The sequence below is a fragment of the Microcaecilia unicolor genome, chromosome 11 (assembly GCF_901765095.1).
Source record: "Microcaecilia unicolor chromosome 11, aMicUni1.1, whole genome shotgun sequence".
Taxonomy (NCBI): Eukaryota; Metazoa; Chordata; class Amphibia; order Gymnophiona; family Siphonopidae; genus Microcaecilia; species Microcaecilia unicolor.
In genome coordinates, this window is record NC_044041.1 from 156827501 (window position 1) to 156843539 (window position 16039).

At 42.1% G+C, this 16039-nt stretch overlaps 1 protein-coding gene across 1 annotated transcript in view; it reads left to right on the forward strand.

The window, feature by feature from the left end:
- Nucleotides 1-3648: 3648 nt before the first annotated feature.
- LOC115480164 (cytochrome P450 2G1-like) overlaps nt 3649-16039 on the forward strand; it is a 136383-nt gene continuing 123992 nt past the window's right edge. Inside the window, exon 1 of the mRNA XM_030218649.1 lies at nt 3649-3870. Within this exon, the coding sequence (XP_030074509.1) occupies nt 3691-3870 (180 nt within the window). The 5' untranslated portion in view covers nt 3649-3690. The remainder of the gene's footprint in view (nt 3871-16039) is intronic.

Here is a 16039-nt window from a genome sequence, read left to right on the forward strand (position 1 = left end):
TGGAGTCCGGCGACGGAGGGTAAATTTAAAAGAAAAATTATTGTTCCCCTTGGTTGGAGGGAGAAGAAGAGGGCGGGCAGGGTGGCGGTAAGCATGGCGCGGCGGTGCCGTGCCATGCTTACCTGGCTTGTTGTTTACGTCGGTGCCCTGGGAAGAGGCTGACTGAGGCGTACCGCGCGGGGCCCTATGCGGCTGCTTCGGTCGCCTCGGCCTAAGACCGGCCCTGCCCACTACCCTCAACTGTACACCACAATAGCCCTTATGGGTGAAGGTGTTCCATATATGTGGGTACAGTGGATTTCTTGTGAGTTTTGGAGGGCTCACAGTTTCTATCACAAGTGTAACATATTAGTCTGGGTCCACCTGTCTGCAGTGCACTGCATCAACCACTAAACTACTCCAGGGACCTACATGCTGCTCTAATAGACCTGAGTATAACATCTGAGGTTGGAAGAGAGGCTGGTAAGTAATGTTTTTAATCACATTTTGGAGGGGTGAGAGGGGGAGTAAGGGGAGGTCATCCCTGATTCCCTACAGTGGTCATCTGGTCATGTAGAGCACCTTTTTGTGGCTTATTTATAAAACAGGTCTAGACCAAAATGTCCAACTTATAACCCTTGATGTTTTTGTTTTGTTCCATTATGGCAGAAAAATGTCCAAGTGTTAGGAATGCTCAGATCCTGCCCTTAATATGCCCCTGACATGCCCCCTTGTGATTTGAAGGCACTTCTGACAGACTTCTTAGAAAAATGTCTAAAAATGGGTTTTGAAAATACCAATTTGGACATTTTTGTGAGTAAAACGTCCACAGATTTATGCCACTTTTTGGATGTTTTTCTCTTTTGAAAATTAGCCCTATAGTCTTACTACCTCAGCTGTTCATTATTCTAGAAGGGAAATGACTCACTACTCTATATTCTCTTTCACTCCAGCACTTTGAAATTCCATGCCCTTTGCAATTTGCTCAGACCAATCCTATTTAAAATTTAGAGCCCTGGCAAAAGCTCATTTGTTCACTCAGGCTTTCTCTGAGGGGGTATGTTTTCTGATGGGTCTAGTAGGCTATTTTGGGCATGTTTTTCTTTCTCTTTCCTGTTGGATTTGTAGTTCCTTTCCATTTTCCATTTGCTTTTAAAAATTATAAGCCACTTTGATTTTACCTTGAAAAGTGGTATATCAAGTTTTTAATAAACATAAACAAACCTCATGAATGACTCCTGAGGAAATTAGAAAGTCATGCGATAAGGAGGTAATGTCCTATTGTGGATTAAGAACTGGCTAAAAGATAGGGTTAAATGGTCTGTATTCTCAATGGAGAAGAGTAGATAGTGGAGTTCCCCAGGGATCTGTGCTGAGACCGCTGCTTTCTAATGGATGGGAATAACTAGTAAGTGTAAGAGTACCTTAAGAGACTGGGAAATTGGGTATCCAAATGATAGATAACATTTACCCCCAAATTTTATAAAACTCGCTAAAAATTGTGCACACAAATTTCAGTGCATCCAATTTGCATGTGTAATTTCATTGAATAATGAGCCAATTTGCACCAATAATTTGTTTCTTAACAAGCAATTATTGGTGCTTATTGGATTTAATTAAAAATTACGCATGGGTCCAAAAAGAGGGTATGACCATGGGAAAAGAAATCTTATCACGGTGGTCATGGACAGGATGCTGTGCTCGATGGACCCTTGGTCTTTTCCCAGTGTGGCATTACTTATATACTTATGTACCCAAGTCCTGCCTTTGCTACACCTCCGACAGGCCACCTTGAACTTTGGATGTCTTTGCGACGGACTGCAATTGGAGACGTCCAAAATCGGGTTTCGATTATACCGATTTGGACGTCCCTGGGAGAAGTACGTCTATCTTCCGATTTATGTCAAAAGATGGACGTCCTTCTCTTTCGAAAATAAGCCCCAAAACCAACATGGATTTAGTGAAGGAAAATCTTGTCTCACTAATCTATTATATTTCTTAGAATGGGTGAACAAACACGTGGATAAAGTGGATGAGTCGGTTGATATTATGTATTTGGATTTTCAAAAGGTGTTTGACAAAGTACCTCATGAAAGACTCCAGAAGAACTTCGAGAGTCATGGGATAGGAGGTAGTGTCCTATTGTGGATTAAAAACTAGTTAAAAGATAGAAAACAGAGAGTAGGGTTAAATGGTCAGTATTCTCAATGGAGAAGGGTAGATAGTGGGGTTCCCCATGGGTCTGTGCTTGGACTGTTGCTTTTTAACATATTTATAAATGATCTAGAGATGGGAGTATCTAGTGAGGTAATTAAATTTGCTGATGACACAAAGTTATTCAAAGTTGTTAAATTGCAAGAGGATTGTGAAAAATTACAAGTGGACCTTATGAGACTGGGAGACTGGGTGTCTAAATGGCAGATGACGTTTAATGTGAGCAAGTGCAAAGTGATGCATGTGGAAAAGAGGAAATCGAATTATAGCTACCTAATGCAAGGTTCCACGTTAGGAGTCACTGACCAAGAAAGGGCTCTCGTCGTCATCGTTGATGATACGTTGAAACCTTCTGCTCAGTGTGTGGCTGCGGCTAAGAAACCAAATAGAATGTTAGGTATTATTAGGAAAGGAATGGAAAACAAACACATTATAATGCCTTTGTATTGGTCCATGGTGCGACCGCTCCTCGAATATTGTGTTCAATTCTGGTCATCACATCTCAAAAAAGATATAGTGGAATTAGAAAAGTTACAGAGAAGGGCGATGAAAATGATAAAAGGGATGGGACGACTTTCCTATGAGGAAAGGCTGATGTGGTTAGGGGCTCTTCAGCTTGGAGAAAAGATGGCTGAGGGGAGATATGATAGAGGTCTATAAAATAATGAGTGGAGTGAAGTGTTTGTTTACTCTTTCCAAAAATACTAGGACTAGGAGGCATGCAATGAATCTACAAAGTAGTAAATTTAAAATGAATCAGAGAAAAATTTTCTTCACTCAACATATAATGAAACTCTGGAATTTGTTGCCAGAGAATGTGGTAAATGCGGTTAGCTTAGCAGAGTATAAAAAGGGGTTAGACGGTTTCCTAAAGGAAAAGTCCATAGACCATTATTAAAATGACTTGGGGAAAATCCACTGCTTATTTCTGGGATAAGCAGCATAAAATGTATTGAACTTTTTGGGGGGATCTTGCCAGGTATTTGTGACCTGGATTGGCCACTGTTGGAAACAGGATGCCTTGCTTGATGAACCTTTGGTCTGTTCCAGTGTGGCAATACTTATGTACTTAACCACATGGAATTATGCAATAAAGAAGTCAACTGATTTGAAAAGTTATTAAGTTAGTGCATAGTGCAGTATAACAACAGGGAGGGGAGGAAATTTGCCTTTACTGAGCTTACAGACAGCCAAGGTGAAAGGGCCTCTTAATAGAACAAGGTGTATCAGCCATTTTTCTCTGATGGATAGTGATATTCTTATCTGTGTTTATCTCTGCTTTTGCCCTGCTTAGATACCAAGTCTGAACTCATTTGGCCCTCCACTAGCTCCATCCAGCCAGGAAGTGGAACTCTGCCAGCATCCCGTTATCAAGATATATCAGTTTAAAGTTTCACTTGTGAACTCTGCTGAACTTGAGTGCCATAGCACAGTATAAAAAGGACTCTTCTCTCTCAACCTCCAGAATTACACTTGGCAGGTTCCAGAGCTGGCAGAATGGTGCTCGTAGATGCTGTATCCCTCCTCCTTATCTTCTCCTTATCATTTCTGGTCTTTCTCTTAACAAGGAGGAGTATCAAGAAGGGGGGAAAGATGCCCCCAGGTCCTACCCCTCTGCCATTCATAGGCAACATCCTGCAGCTGAGGCCCAATGACATACTGAACTCTTTCAGGAAGGTAAGATTGCATAATGTAAACCCTCCCCCCAGTCCCAGGAACTCACTCTTTCCTACATGTACCCTTATAAGATTATAATGTGTCACCAGTGGCCTGTTAATATTACTTCAGACAGAGTGTTCATTTAAAGACAAGGGAAAAGCTTCATTAACACACTAACCTCGTCTCAAGTTCCTCCTCCCCCCCCCCCAAAAAAAAAAATCTTCTCAGAGAAAAGATGTTACACTGTCTTGCTTAATTATTAATTATTTATTAAATAACAGGTTATTTGGTAGATATATTAAAAGTTGCTTAAATTTGAATTACATATGAAGATACACTTTGGAATAAACAATTTAATAAACCATTCTTATGATTGCAAAATGGACATTAACTCTCCTTGTAATAGGTTGAAATTCAGCTGAATTTTTACATTAACTGTATTTAAATTATTTCATAGACCTTTTTCCTTTAAAGACAATTTCCTTTAACTGACTTTAAATCTTCTAGATAAGAACATTTCTTCAAACAGTACAAAGATCAGATAAGTAGTACAATTTATTAACCTCTGAGAGTGTATCCCTCAGTACAGATAGTCCAGAACTTAAAGAGTTAATTCTTTCCTGGTGAATGGATTTTTAATCCTTTACTAATTCAGGTAAGTACCCTAAATAAACCTTTTTTTTTTCCCTCAGGGAAGTATGTACTTCTTTGGTTCAAATAAATCACCTTGTTAAAAGTATATTCTTTCCAATCTTGGAATGTGCTGTTTATGTGTGCACTGCTGAAGCACACTTATCTGATTTCCAATGTCTTATTTTCTCTGTAGCGTTGGGGCCAGCCCTCCTTCTTTTTCAGGAGATAATCTTCTGAACCTGGGACTATCTTTACACAAAAATAAAGGAAAGAAAGCTACCTTTTTATCTATGTGTGTGCATGCTGTGTTCCTATCAGAAATCTGGATTTCTGCACTGTGGAAAACCTAACTTTCCAAAATAAAAAGAATTACGTCACTTCCTTAACTATGTTTCCTATTCTATTCTTTACTTATAGTCCCTAGTCTAATCTATCCATGTTCTGTTGGAACTGGATTCTTCAGAGAATTCCTTCTCCACATTCACCTATCACACTTATCACATGAAATCCTCACTATTGTTTAACTAGTAAGTTCCAATAATTCAAAACTGGTAAATAATATTTTCCTTATATTACTATAATAGGAAAATAACTAGTCAAAGTATTTCCAGAGACAAATAGTTTATTCACTCCAATCCTTAATTTAGATTGAGTCAGAATCAGTAACTCTCTCTGTGATTCATAAATGGAGTGGAGGAGTGGCCTAGTTGTTAGAGCACCAGTTTTGACATCTATTTATTTATTTATTTATTTTATTGCATTTGTATCCCACATTTTCCCACCTATTTGCGGGCTCAGTGTGGCTTAAAATACATTGTAAATAATGGAAATGCAATTTGTTACAATCAGTTATGGATTACATTGTGAGAAGTTAAGCGAGACAAAGTCAAGGTGTCGTTAGGGAATAGGACAAGGAAAAGAACAATGGAAAGAGACAACAGGAAATTGGTAGGGTGATAGAACCTTAGCAAAAGAACATTCGGTATAACATTTTCTGTGAGTGAAGGTTTAAGTGTGATGAGATTACGGGGGATGAGAGTTCAGAAAAGAATGTATTGGTGTATTTCTGGAATAGTGAGTGTGGACTTCATGTGTATTGCTCCTTACAGTAAATTTTATCGAAGAGATGAGTCTTCAGTAGTTTGCGGAAGTTGGTTAATTCGTGGATTGTTTTCAAGTTGCATGGTAGTATATTCCAGAATTGCGTGCTTAAGTAAGAAAAGGTTGATGCATGCAGCGCCTTGTATTTTATGCCTTTGCAATTAGGGAAGTGGAGGTTAAGAAAAGTTCGAGATGATCTTTTAGCGTTCCTGGGTGGTAGGTCTATTAAGTCGGACATGTAGGCTGGAGCTTCACCGTGGATAATTTTGTGGACTAATGTGCATATCTTAAAAGTAATGTGTTCCTTAAGTGGGAGCCAGTGCAGCTTCTCTCGTAAAGGTTTAGCACTTTCGTATTTTGGTTTTCCCGAAGATGAGTCTGGCTGCAGTGTTCTGGGCTGTTTGAAGTCTCCTCAGTATTTGCTCTTTACAACCTGCGTATAGTGAATTGCAGTAATCCAGATGGCTGAGGACGAGGGATTGCACTAGGTTGTGGAAGACGGATCTTGGGAAGTATTGTCTTATTCTTTTCAGTTTCCACATGCAATAGAACATCTTTTTGGTTGTGTTGTTTGCATAGGTTTCGAGTGTTAGATGGCGGTCGATAGTGACTCCAAGGATTTTTAAAGTTTCTGAGATTGGAAGGTTTAGTTTTGGTGTGTTTAAGGTGGTATATTCATTCGTGTTGTATTGGGAGGTGAGTATTAGGCATTGAGTTTTTTCCGCGTTTAGTTTCAATCGAAATGCATCTGCCCAGGTATCTAGAGGTGCCTGGTTCAAATCCCACTGCTGCTCCTTGTGATCTTGGTCAAGTCACCTAACCCTTCATTGTCTCAAGTACAAACTTAGATTATGAGCCCTCCTGAGACAGGGAAATACACAGTGTACCTGAATGTAACTCACCTTGAACTACTACTGAAAAAGTAATGAGCAAAATACAAATAAATAAGTGTCTTCACGTCAGATTATAATCTTTCACAGGCGAAGATTACTTTAACTATCGCTTGTAATTTAAATCACACTCCTTTCAATGTCTAGAGTTCTTTAAACAGACATTCAATTTTTCTTAGAGAATTTGTGAAGAACTATATCAATTTTCTATGAAATAAATTCTTGTTCTTTGCATCAAAATCCTGAAATTTATTTATTTATTTTATTGCATTTGTATCCCACATTTTCCCACCTATTTGCGGGCTCAGTGTGGCTTACAATACATTGTGAATGATGGAAATACAATGTGTTACAGTACAATTATGGGTTACATTATGAGGAGTTGTGGGAAGACAAAGTCAAGTCAAAACAACATTTAGAGCGTAGAAACTATGGAATGTTACAATGGGGAAAAGATAGGGCGATCGAACAATAGCATGAAAACCTTAAGGTAAAGTAATTTTATATGTGGGTGGAGTATTCGGGGTAAGAGAATTTAGAAGAAAGTGTATTGATGCATTTCTGTTAGTGTGTATGGACTTCATGTGTTTTGATCCTTGCAATAAATTTTCCCAAAGAGATAAGTCTTTAGTCGTTTGCGGAAGTCGGTTAGTTCGTAGATCGTTTTCAGGTTGCGTGGTAGTGTGTTCCAGAGTTGCGTGCTCATATAAGAGAAGGTTGATTCATGTAGTACTTTGTATTTTATGCCTTTGCAGTTAGGGAAGTGGAGATTGAGGAAAGTTCGGGATGATCTTTTAGCGTTTCTGGGTGGTAGGTCTATTAATTCAGACATATATGCAGGGGCTTCACCGTGGATAATTTTGTGGACTAAAGTGCATACTTTAAAGGTGATACGTTCCTTGAGTGGGAGCCAGTGCAGCTTCTTATGTAAGGGTTTTGCACTTTCGTATTTTGGTTTTCCGAAGATGAGTCTGGCTGCTGTATTCTGGGCTGTTTGAAGTTTCCTCAGTATTTGTTCTTTGCAGCCTGCGTATAATGAGTTACAGTAGTCCAGATGACTGAGTACGAGTGATTGCACTAGGCTGCGGAAGACGGATCTCGGAAAGAATGGTCTTATTCTTTTCAGTTTCCACATGGAGTAGAACATCTTTTTGGTTGTGTTGTTTGCGTGAGTTTCAAGTGTTAGGTGATGGTCGATTGTGACTCCTAGGATTTTTAAAGTTACGGAGATTGGCAGTTGTAGTTTGGGTGTGTTGATTTCGGTAAATTTATTCGTGTTGTATTGGGAGGTAAGTATGAGGCATTGAGTTTTTTCTGCATTCAGTTTCAATCGGAATGCATCTGCCCGGGTATTCATGATGTGTAGACTCTGGTTGATTTCGTTGGAGATTTCGTTAATGTCTTGTTTGAAAGGAATATATATCGTTACATCATCTGCGTATATGTAAGGGTGAAGGTTATGATTTGATAGAAGTTTTGCCAAGGGAATCATCATTAGGTTGAAAATAGTTGGTGAGAGGGGGGATCCTTGCGGTACTGCACATTCAGGTGTCCATGCAGCAGACGTAGTTGAATTTGATGTGACTTGATATGAGCGCAAGGTTAGGAATCCCTTGAACCAGTTTAGGACATTGCCTCTGATGCCAAAATATTCAAGTATGTGTAATAGAATTCCATGGTCAACCATATCAAAGGCACTTGACATGTCAAATTGTAGGAGGAGTATGTTGGTGCCTGTAGCAATCATTTGTTTGAATTTGGTCATAAGGGTGATTAGGACTGTTTCTGTGCTGTGATTTGACCGGAATCCTGATTGCGCATCATGCAGTATTGAGAACTTGTTGAGATAATTTGCGAGTTGTTTGGTTACCATCCCTTCGGTTATTTTGCTTATTAGTGGAATAGATGCTACTGGTCTGTAGTTAGTTATTTCGCTTGTGTTTTTCTTTGTGTCTTTGGGTATTGGGGTAAGTAAAATTTTTCCTTTTTCCTTTGGGAAAAGTCCGTTTTGTAGCATGAAATTCACGTGGTTCGTTAGGTCTGTTATGAATTGTTGAGGAGCTGATTTCTTGAGGTTGTTTGGGCAGATATCTAGTTTGCAATGGGATTTGGCGAATCTTTTGAGCGTTTTAGAGATGAGGTCCTCTGACAGTAGTTCGAATTCGGTCCAGATCCTGTCTGCTGGGTATATTCCGTCTTCTGGGTCTAGACAGTCTAGGAGTGTGGCGTATTCAGTAGGGCTGGTGGGTATTTTAAGTCGTATTTGTATAATTTTTTCCTTGAAGTATTTCACAAGGTCGTCGGCCCCTGGTGTATCTTTGCTATTGTTTGTAACTGGTATGGTGTCTAGCAATTTATTTACAAGGTAGAAGAGTTTGTGTGTGTCTTTATAGTTTGGTCCGATTATTGTTTTGTAGTGTAGTCTTTTAGTCTGTTTTATGGTATATTTGTATTTCCTCCGAAGTGATTTCCAGGCATTTAGTGTGTGTTCATCTTTCTTTTTGTTCCATGCGCGTTCTAGCTTTCTGACTTGTGTTTGAGTTTTTTCAGCTCTTCGGTGAACCATGGATTTGATTTTTTCCTGCGTGATGTTCTGGTTTGGATTGGGGCAATTGTGTCCAATGTTGTTTTGCATATGTCATCCCATTCTTGGAGGAATTGGATGCTGTCTGTATTTGTTGACCATTCATTTTGGTAGACCTGTTGCCAGAATGTTGTGGGGGTCTATTTTTCCTCTCGTGGTGTATGTTGTTTGTTCATGTTTGTTGATTGCGTTTTTTTGTATTTTTCGCCAGTGGAGGGAGACATATGCTTTATGGTGGTCTGTCCACAGTGTGGGTGTCCATCTTGTGTCTGTAAGTTGGAGAGTTGAGTCTGAGTCGAATTTGTGTGTGATGATGTCTAATGTGTGTCCCTTAACGTGCGTTGGTTGAGTATTAGGTACATGTAAATCCCAGAGTTTTAAGAATTCTTTGCATTCTTGTGTGCCTGTTGAGGTGTCGTCTTCGAGGTGTAAGTTGATATCTCCTATTATGAGGATGTTTGAGGCAGAGACACATGTATTCGAGATGAAGTCCATGAGTTGTGTTTGGGAGTCTTTCCATTTTCCTGGTGGTCTGTAGAATAGGATTGCGCTGAGGTGTCCCTGTAGGTTCGGATGAGTGATTTTTGTCGAGGCGATTTCGAGTTGTGGTGAGGTGGATTCGCCAGTGGTTGTGATGGTGAACTCGGATTTATAAATTATGGCTATTCCGCCACCTCTTTTTCCATTTCTTGTCCAGTGGGTGATTTTGTATTCTGGTGGGCATGTCTCTATGATGGCGGGGTCTGTAGGGCTGTGGAACCATGTTTCCGTGATGAATAAAAGGTCTAGATTATCTGTGGTGATCCAGTCTAGTATGTCTACTGAGTTGCTTACTGCTGATCTCGCGTTGATGTATCCTATTCGGATTGAGCAGTATGGTTCTGTAGGGAGGTTAGATGTGTTTATCTTTACTAGTTGTCTGTTTTCTCGGCGGTTGAATTTGTCGTTGTTCTTGGGTTTTTTTTTCTCTCTCTGTTGGTGATATTCATATGCAGGGGATTTTCCTTTAGGTTGGTTATTGTGTTTTTGGTCTGGTGAGTTGTTGTTAGGTTGTACATAGAGTTGGTGAGTTGTGGTTGGGTTGTCGTTGATGCTGGGGGTGGTCCATGCGTGGTAGATTATAGGAATGAGGTAGATTATTATCAGTAACTTGTTAGTGTTCATATTTATAATGCAATGCACTTAGAGACAGTTGTAATCAGGCATTAAAAGCAATACATTTAGAAACAGTTATAAGTAGACGCTAAAAGCAGTGCAGTTGAGACATGTAGAAATACAACAATAACTAATAATGTGAGCTTTACTTTACACTCAGGCAGAGTAGCAAGCAGATCTAGCAATTAGGCAGACAGTTAGAGTCTTTTGTATTGTGATCAATGTCCTCAGGCAGATCAAGCTAGTTCTTGTTTTGTTGCAGCACTGATTAGTACAGCATGGGTGTGCAATGGGCATATAGTGATAATTAGATCAGGCAGAGCAGGGATGCTAGATGGCATATAGACAAGGACAAATAGATTGCAATTGTGCTCTGTGTCGCTGAGGTAGTGCCCTACAAATAAAGTAGTGTCCTATAGTTAGAGGGCAGAGCAGTGATAAGTGATAACTAGGTCAAAGATTAGATAAATAAGAGTATGGACTTCACCTATCACTGTGATCTTATATGGCATTCAAGCAGAGCAAGCATGCAAATAGGTAAACAGACATAGCAGACAAACTGCAGTGTGTTCTGGGTCACTGGAGCAGTGCCCAAGCAGGGTCTCATCAGCGGCAAACTTCGTCGGTAGCCTAGCAGTGATTGTTTCCTTCTGGTCCCCGCGTAGCCCTCAACCCAGAGCACCCAAAGCAAGGGAATAGAATGGTATGCATCCTGATTGCACACAAGCAGCAGGTCGCAAGCAGCTCGACAGCAACACAACACAACTCCCCGGGCACTTATCTCAAGTTCTCGTCTTCCCGTCTGTCTTGGGCTCACGATCCCGAGTGTGGCCGACCATGCAGCACTCCCTCCGCTTCGGTGTCTCTTCACGTCGCGCCCCTTCTGGGCGCGCGCGACCTCCAAGGGCCCTCTCCAGCACTCCGACGCGGATCCGGGTGGTCGGGCTCGCTGCGGTCTCCCGCGAAGGTCGTTGGCTGGTAAGGTCGGTCAATCCCGGCACGGTTAGGCCTCGCCCGATCGGGGCCCGCCGCATCCACAGGTGGGCCGATGGCCGCTGCTCTCCCTGGATTGCTCAGGTTGGAGCCTCAGCAGGTTCTCCCGGTCCGCCGGTTCCTTGCCGGTCGGGTTCAGCACCTCGACTCGAACCAGGGTGGCCAGACCCACACAGGCCACTCATGGTCGGGACCCGCCGCAGCCACGAGGTAGGTCTACATGAGAAGAAACCCTGGTGATACATTCAGGGCCCTGTTTACTAAACCACGCTATAGGCATCAGCGGTGTACCAAGGGCGGGGTGGTGGGGGTGGTCTGCCCCGGGTGCACGCTACTGGGGGGAGGGGGGTGCCGAGCGCCTGTCGGCTCCGCTGGTTCCCTGCTCCCTCTGCCCCGGAACAGGTTACTTCCTGTTCCGGGGCAGAGGGAGCAGGGAGCCAGCAGAGCCGAGAGCCACGCGGCTGCTCCCTGCAGGTAAAGATGCACCCGGTGGGGGGGGGGGGGGGGGGGGTGCGCATCGGCGATTCACCCCGGGTGGCAGCCGACCTAGGATCATTTCACTGATAGGCATGCTAGCATTTTTAGCATGCACTAAAAATTAGAGTTCACTAACGCTGGAGACAGTAACCAGAGAGGGTAAAACAGTATACACAAATTGCAAACAAAGAAAAAAGCACAGCTGGGCCTTCAAGACTGAGACAATAGGAGTCCTTTATTAATATCAGACCCGACAAGGGCCGTGTTTCGGCATGAACAATGCCTGCCTCAGGGGTCTATCAATAAAACATATACATTGCAATGAAACAAAAGATATATCAAGAAATATAAAAAGCATAAATGTAAGTACACCACATAATAAAACACATTCAAAATTAAATAAACATTTACATTAATCATCTTTTCACCTTGTAAGTTTTAAAACTTACTTTTATTCAGTTTTCCTCAGACCAAACACACAGACAGCAATCACACAAACTCCTTCTTCTTTCCAGTCCAACATTCTTCTCCCACGAGGCTCTAAAACTCCACTTAGAAACAGGTTCCTTCTGAGAGCTGAGTATTTATTTATTGCATTTGTATCCCACATTTTCCCACCCATTTGCAGGCTCAATGTGGCTTACAGAGTTTTGTTATGACATAGTCATTCCAGGATATCAGATACAATTAGTAATTTACAGAGATTAAGAAAGGGAAGAGAGAAGGAAGGTGTTGGGCAGGATAGTATAGATGGTGGATTTTAATAACTGGGTGGGTTGGTGAGGTAGTTTTGTAAGGCTATGGGTTCTCTTTGTAGGCCTTATTGAAGAGATGTGTCTTCAAAGATTTGCGAAAGTTAGCTATTTCGTCAATGGTTCTCAGGGCTGTAGGTAATGCATTCCACAACTGCGTGCTCATGTAAGAGAAGGTGGTGGCTTGTATCAGCTTGTATTTTAGTCCTTTTCAGAGTAGTCAATCAGAGCTTTCATTTCATACACACAAACACTTCTGAACATTCCATTTCTCTAATTCAGCATTTTTCAACCAGTTTGCCATGGCACATTGGTGTGCCACAAGAGGTCCACAAGTGTGCTGAGGGTGTCAAAGTTTTCTAGTCTTTAGTGACCAGCAGCAGCAAGCAGAGAACAATGATTCACCAGTCCCAAAGCATTCTCTCTGATGTAACTTCCTGCTTCCTCATAGGCAGAAAGAATCAGAGAGAAGGCTTCAGGCTTGAGCAGGCTGTGTGAATTACTTTAAGCTGCTACTGCGAATGGCTAGAGATGAGAAAACGTTTTAAAAGGTACACTAGGGGGATGTCAAGAGAGACTAAGGGAGATGCCTGGTCACTGGCTGGAGAGGGGACAGGAGGGACAGATGCTGAACTACGTCTGGGAGGGGGGAAGAGAAGGTAAGTGGTGGACCAGGAACATAGCAAGTTCATTGAGTGCCCTGTGCAACACGCCCCCAAATGATGCTAATGTGCCCTCACTCCATCCACATTGCAAGAGAAGCCAATGGAAGGGGTGCAATTTTCATGCACCAGCTTCCCTTGTGCCCTGTGTGGCTGCACCACCTGCACATAGCTTGCTACAGCCCTGTGCTAGACTATTTGTAAAGGGGGGAGAGAAGGTAAAGGCTGGACTATTTGTGGAGGAGAGGGAGAAGGTAAAATGCTGGACATGTGTGGGGGTGTGGCTGAGAGGGGGAAAGAAGGTAAAATGCTGGACCATGTGTGGGGTGTGGGTGGGGAGGAGCAGAAGGTAAAATTCTGGACCGTGTGAGGGGGTGCGGGTGGGAGGAGAAAGAAGGTAAAATGCTGGACCATGTGTGGGGGTGTGGTTGGGAGGGAAAGAAGGTAAAATGCTGGACAATGTGTGGGGGTGCGGGTGAAGGGGAAGAAGGTAAAATGCTGCACCATGTGTGGGGCTGCAGATGGGGAGCGGTAAAGAAGGTAAAATGCCGGACCATGAGTGCGGATGTGGGGGTGGGGGGGGGGGGAAGAAGGTAAAATGTTGGACCATTTGTGGAGGTGTGGGTGGGGGGAGGGAAAGAAGGTAAAATGCTGGACAATGTGTGGGGGTGCGGGTGAAGGGGAAGAAGGTAAAATGCTGCACCATGTGTGGGGCTGCAGATGGGGAGCGGTAAAGAAGGTAAAATGCCAGACCATGAGTGCGGATGTGGGGGTGGGGGGGGGGGGAAGAAGGTAAAATGTTGGACCATTTGTGGAGGTGTGGGTGGGGGGAGGGAAAGAAGGTAAAATGCTGGACCATGTGTGGGGGTGTGGGTGGGGGGTAGAAGAATGTTTATAGTTTATTGCAATTTATTATACTGCCCTGATAGGCACAGCAAAGCAGTTTACATACTACCAATCAAGAAAAAGGAAAGGAACTCCATCAATAATAGGAAAGGTGAAAGCAATCACACAAAAGGAAAGAAAAGCAAAAACAAGAATAAGAGAAGTAAAGGAAGGAAAAAAAAAGGTGAGAGAGAGAAAAGAGGGTAAAGGACTGTTATTGTTGGGAGTGAGGATGGGTTTTGCTGGTGGCTCCCATCAGTCTGTCTCTCCGAAGGCCTGTTTGAAGAGCCATGTCCTCAGTTTGGATTTGAAGCTATGAAAAGAGAGGTTACTATGAAGAAGAAGGTGAAGACTGTTCCAGATGTGTGGTGACAAGAAAAAGAAGGCACTATGTCTAGTAGATTCGAGATGTGCAAATTTAGGACTCGGGAGGACTAAGCGATGATCATTGATTGACCGGAGAACCCTTGCTGGTGAGTAGGGGATAGTGAGAGAGGAAAGATAGTCAGGAAAGCCTAGCCCGAAAGCTTTAAGTGTAAGGATAGCCACTTTATAAATGATTCGTTGTTGAACCGGTAACCAGTGATATAGTTTCAGTAAATGAGTTGTATGGTTGTAGCGCTGAGCACAACATAGTAGTCTTCTGGAAGTGTTTTGAAGGGCTTGTAGTTTCTTTAAAGACATATGAGGTAAACCAGCATAAATAATATTATAATAGTCAAATTGTGAAGTAAAAAAAGAAAGGATAAGTGAATGGAACTGATTATGTCCGAAGAAATGGCGTATCGCCTGCAATTGATGAAAAATGAGAAAACTGACACTAGATAGATGTGAGATTTGAGGTTGGATGAAAGGGAAGAATCAAGGATTATACCAAGATAACGGGAGTTTGACACTGGAGTGATTGATGTACCAAAGAGCTGAATGGGGGAAGAAGGAATGACTGTTGTACTTGAAAACCAGCAAGCGATGGTTATGTCAGCATTTAATACTAACTGGTGATCCTTTAGCCATGTAGCGACTGTTAAGGCAGGTTTGAAGGGGACCAATTGAGAGAGAGAGAGAGAGGGGAAGTGGGGTAGAGCAAAAGGATATCATCAGCATAGATGTGAACATATATACAAAATGGACTTAGAAATAGGTTAAAAAGGAGAGGGGAGACAGGATTGAACCCTGGGGAACACCAAAGTGCAGTTTCCATTTCTCAGAAATGGCATCACCAGTGATAACCTGGAAAGAGCGATGTGATAAGAAAGAAGTGAACCAAGACCAAACTGAACCTGAGATACATAAAGATGATAGATGGAAAAGTAGAAGAGAATGCCTGACAAGGTCAAAAGCAGTAGATCAAAAGAGTCTACCAGAACAATTCTACGATTCTCAAAGTGTGAGTGCAGTTCATTCAGAAGAACTGTCATCACTATTTCTGTACTAAAATGCTTTCTGAAACTGGATTGGTGAGGGTGAAGGGCCAGGATTTTCTCAGAAAAGGAGATGAGTTGTTTGAATACTATTTTTTCTAGAACCTTAGACATATAACAAAGAATGGACACAGGACAAAAGTGGTTGGGAATAGTGGGATCCAAAGAAGATATTTCAAAATAGGATGAACTATGGTCGATTTCCATAGGGCCGGGAATTGGCCAGTTGATAAACTGAGGTTTATTAGGGATAGTAGAGTAGGTAGTAGACCTAATTCTGATGTTTTTATCCAAGAGGGAAGGGGATCGCAATGGCTGTAGGTGGTTCTCATCATGGTTAAAGTCTTCTGTAGGGAACATAGAGTAAAATGCTGAACCAGGTGGTAGGGGTAAGAAGGTAAAATGCTAGACCATGTGTGTGGGTGCAGGTGAAGGGGAGGGGGAAAAGTTAAAATGCTGGACCACGTGAGGGGGTGTGCCTTGACAATTTTAGTGCCGTATAAGTGTGCCGTGAGATGAAAAAGGTTGAAAATCTCTGCTCTAATTAATATATAAAATAACTTACAAACCCCTTGTTTTTGATTTTTAACCATATAAATCAAGTCAGAGTAATGCCTTTCTCTGTTTTATGTAC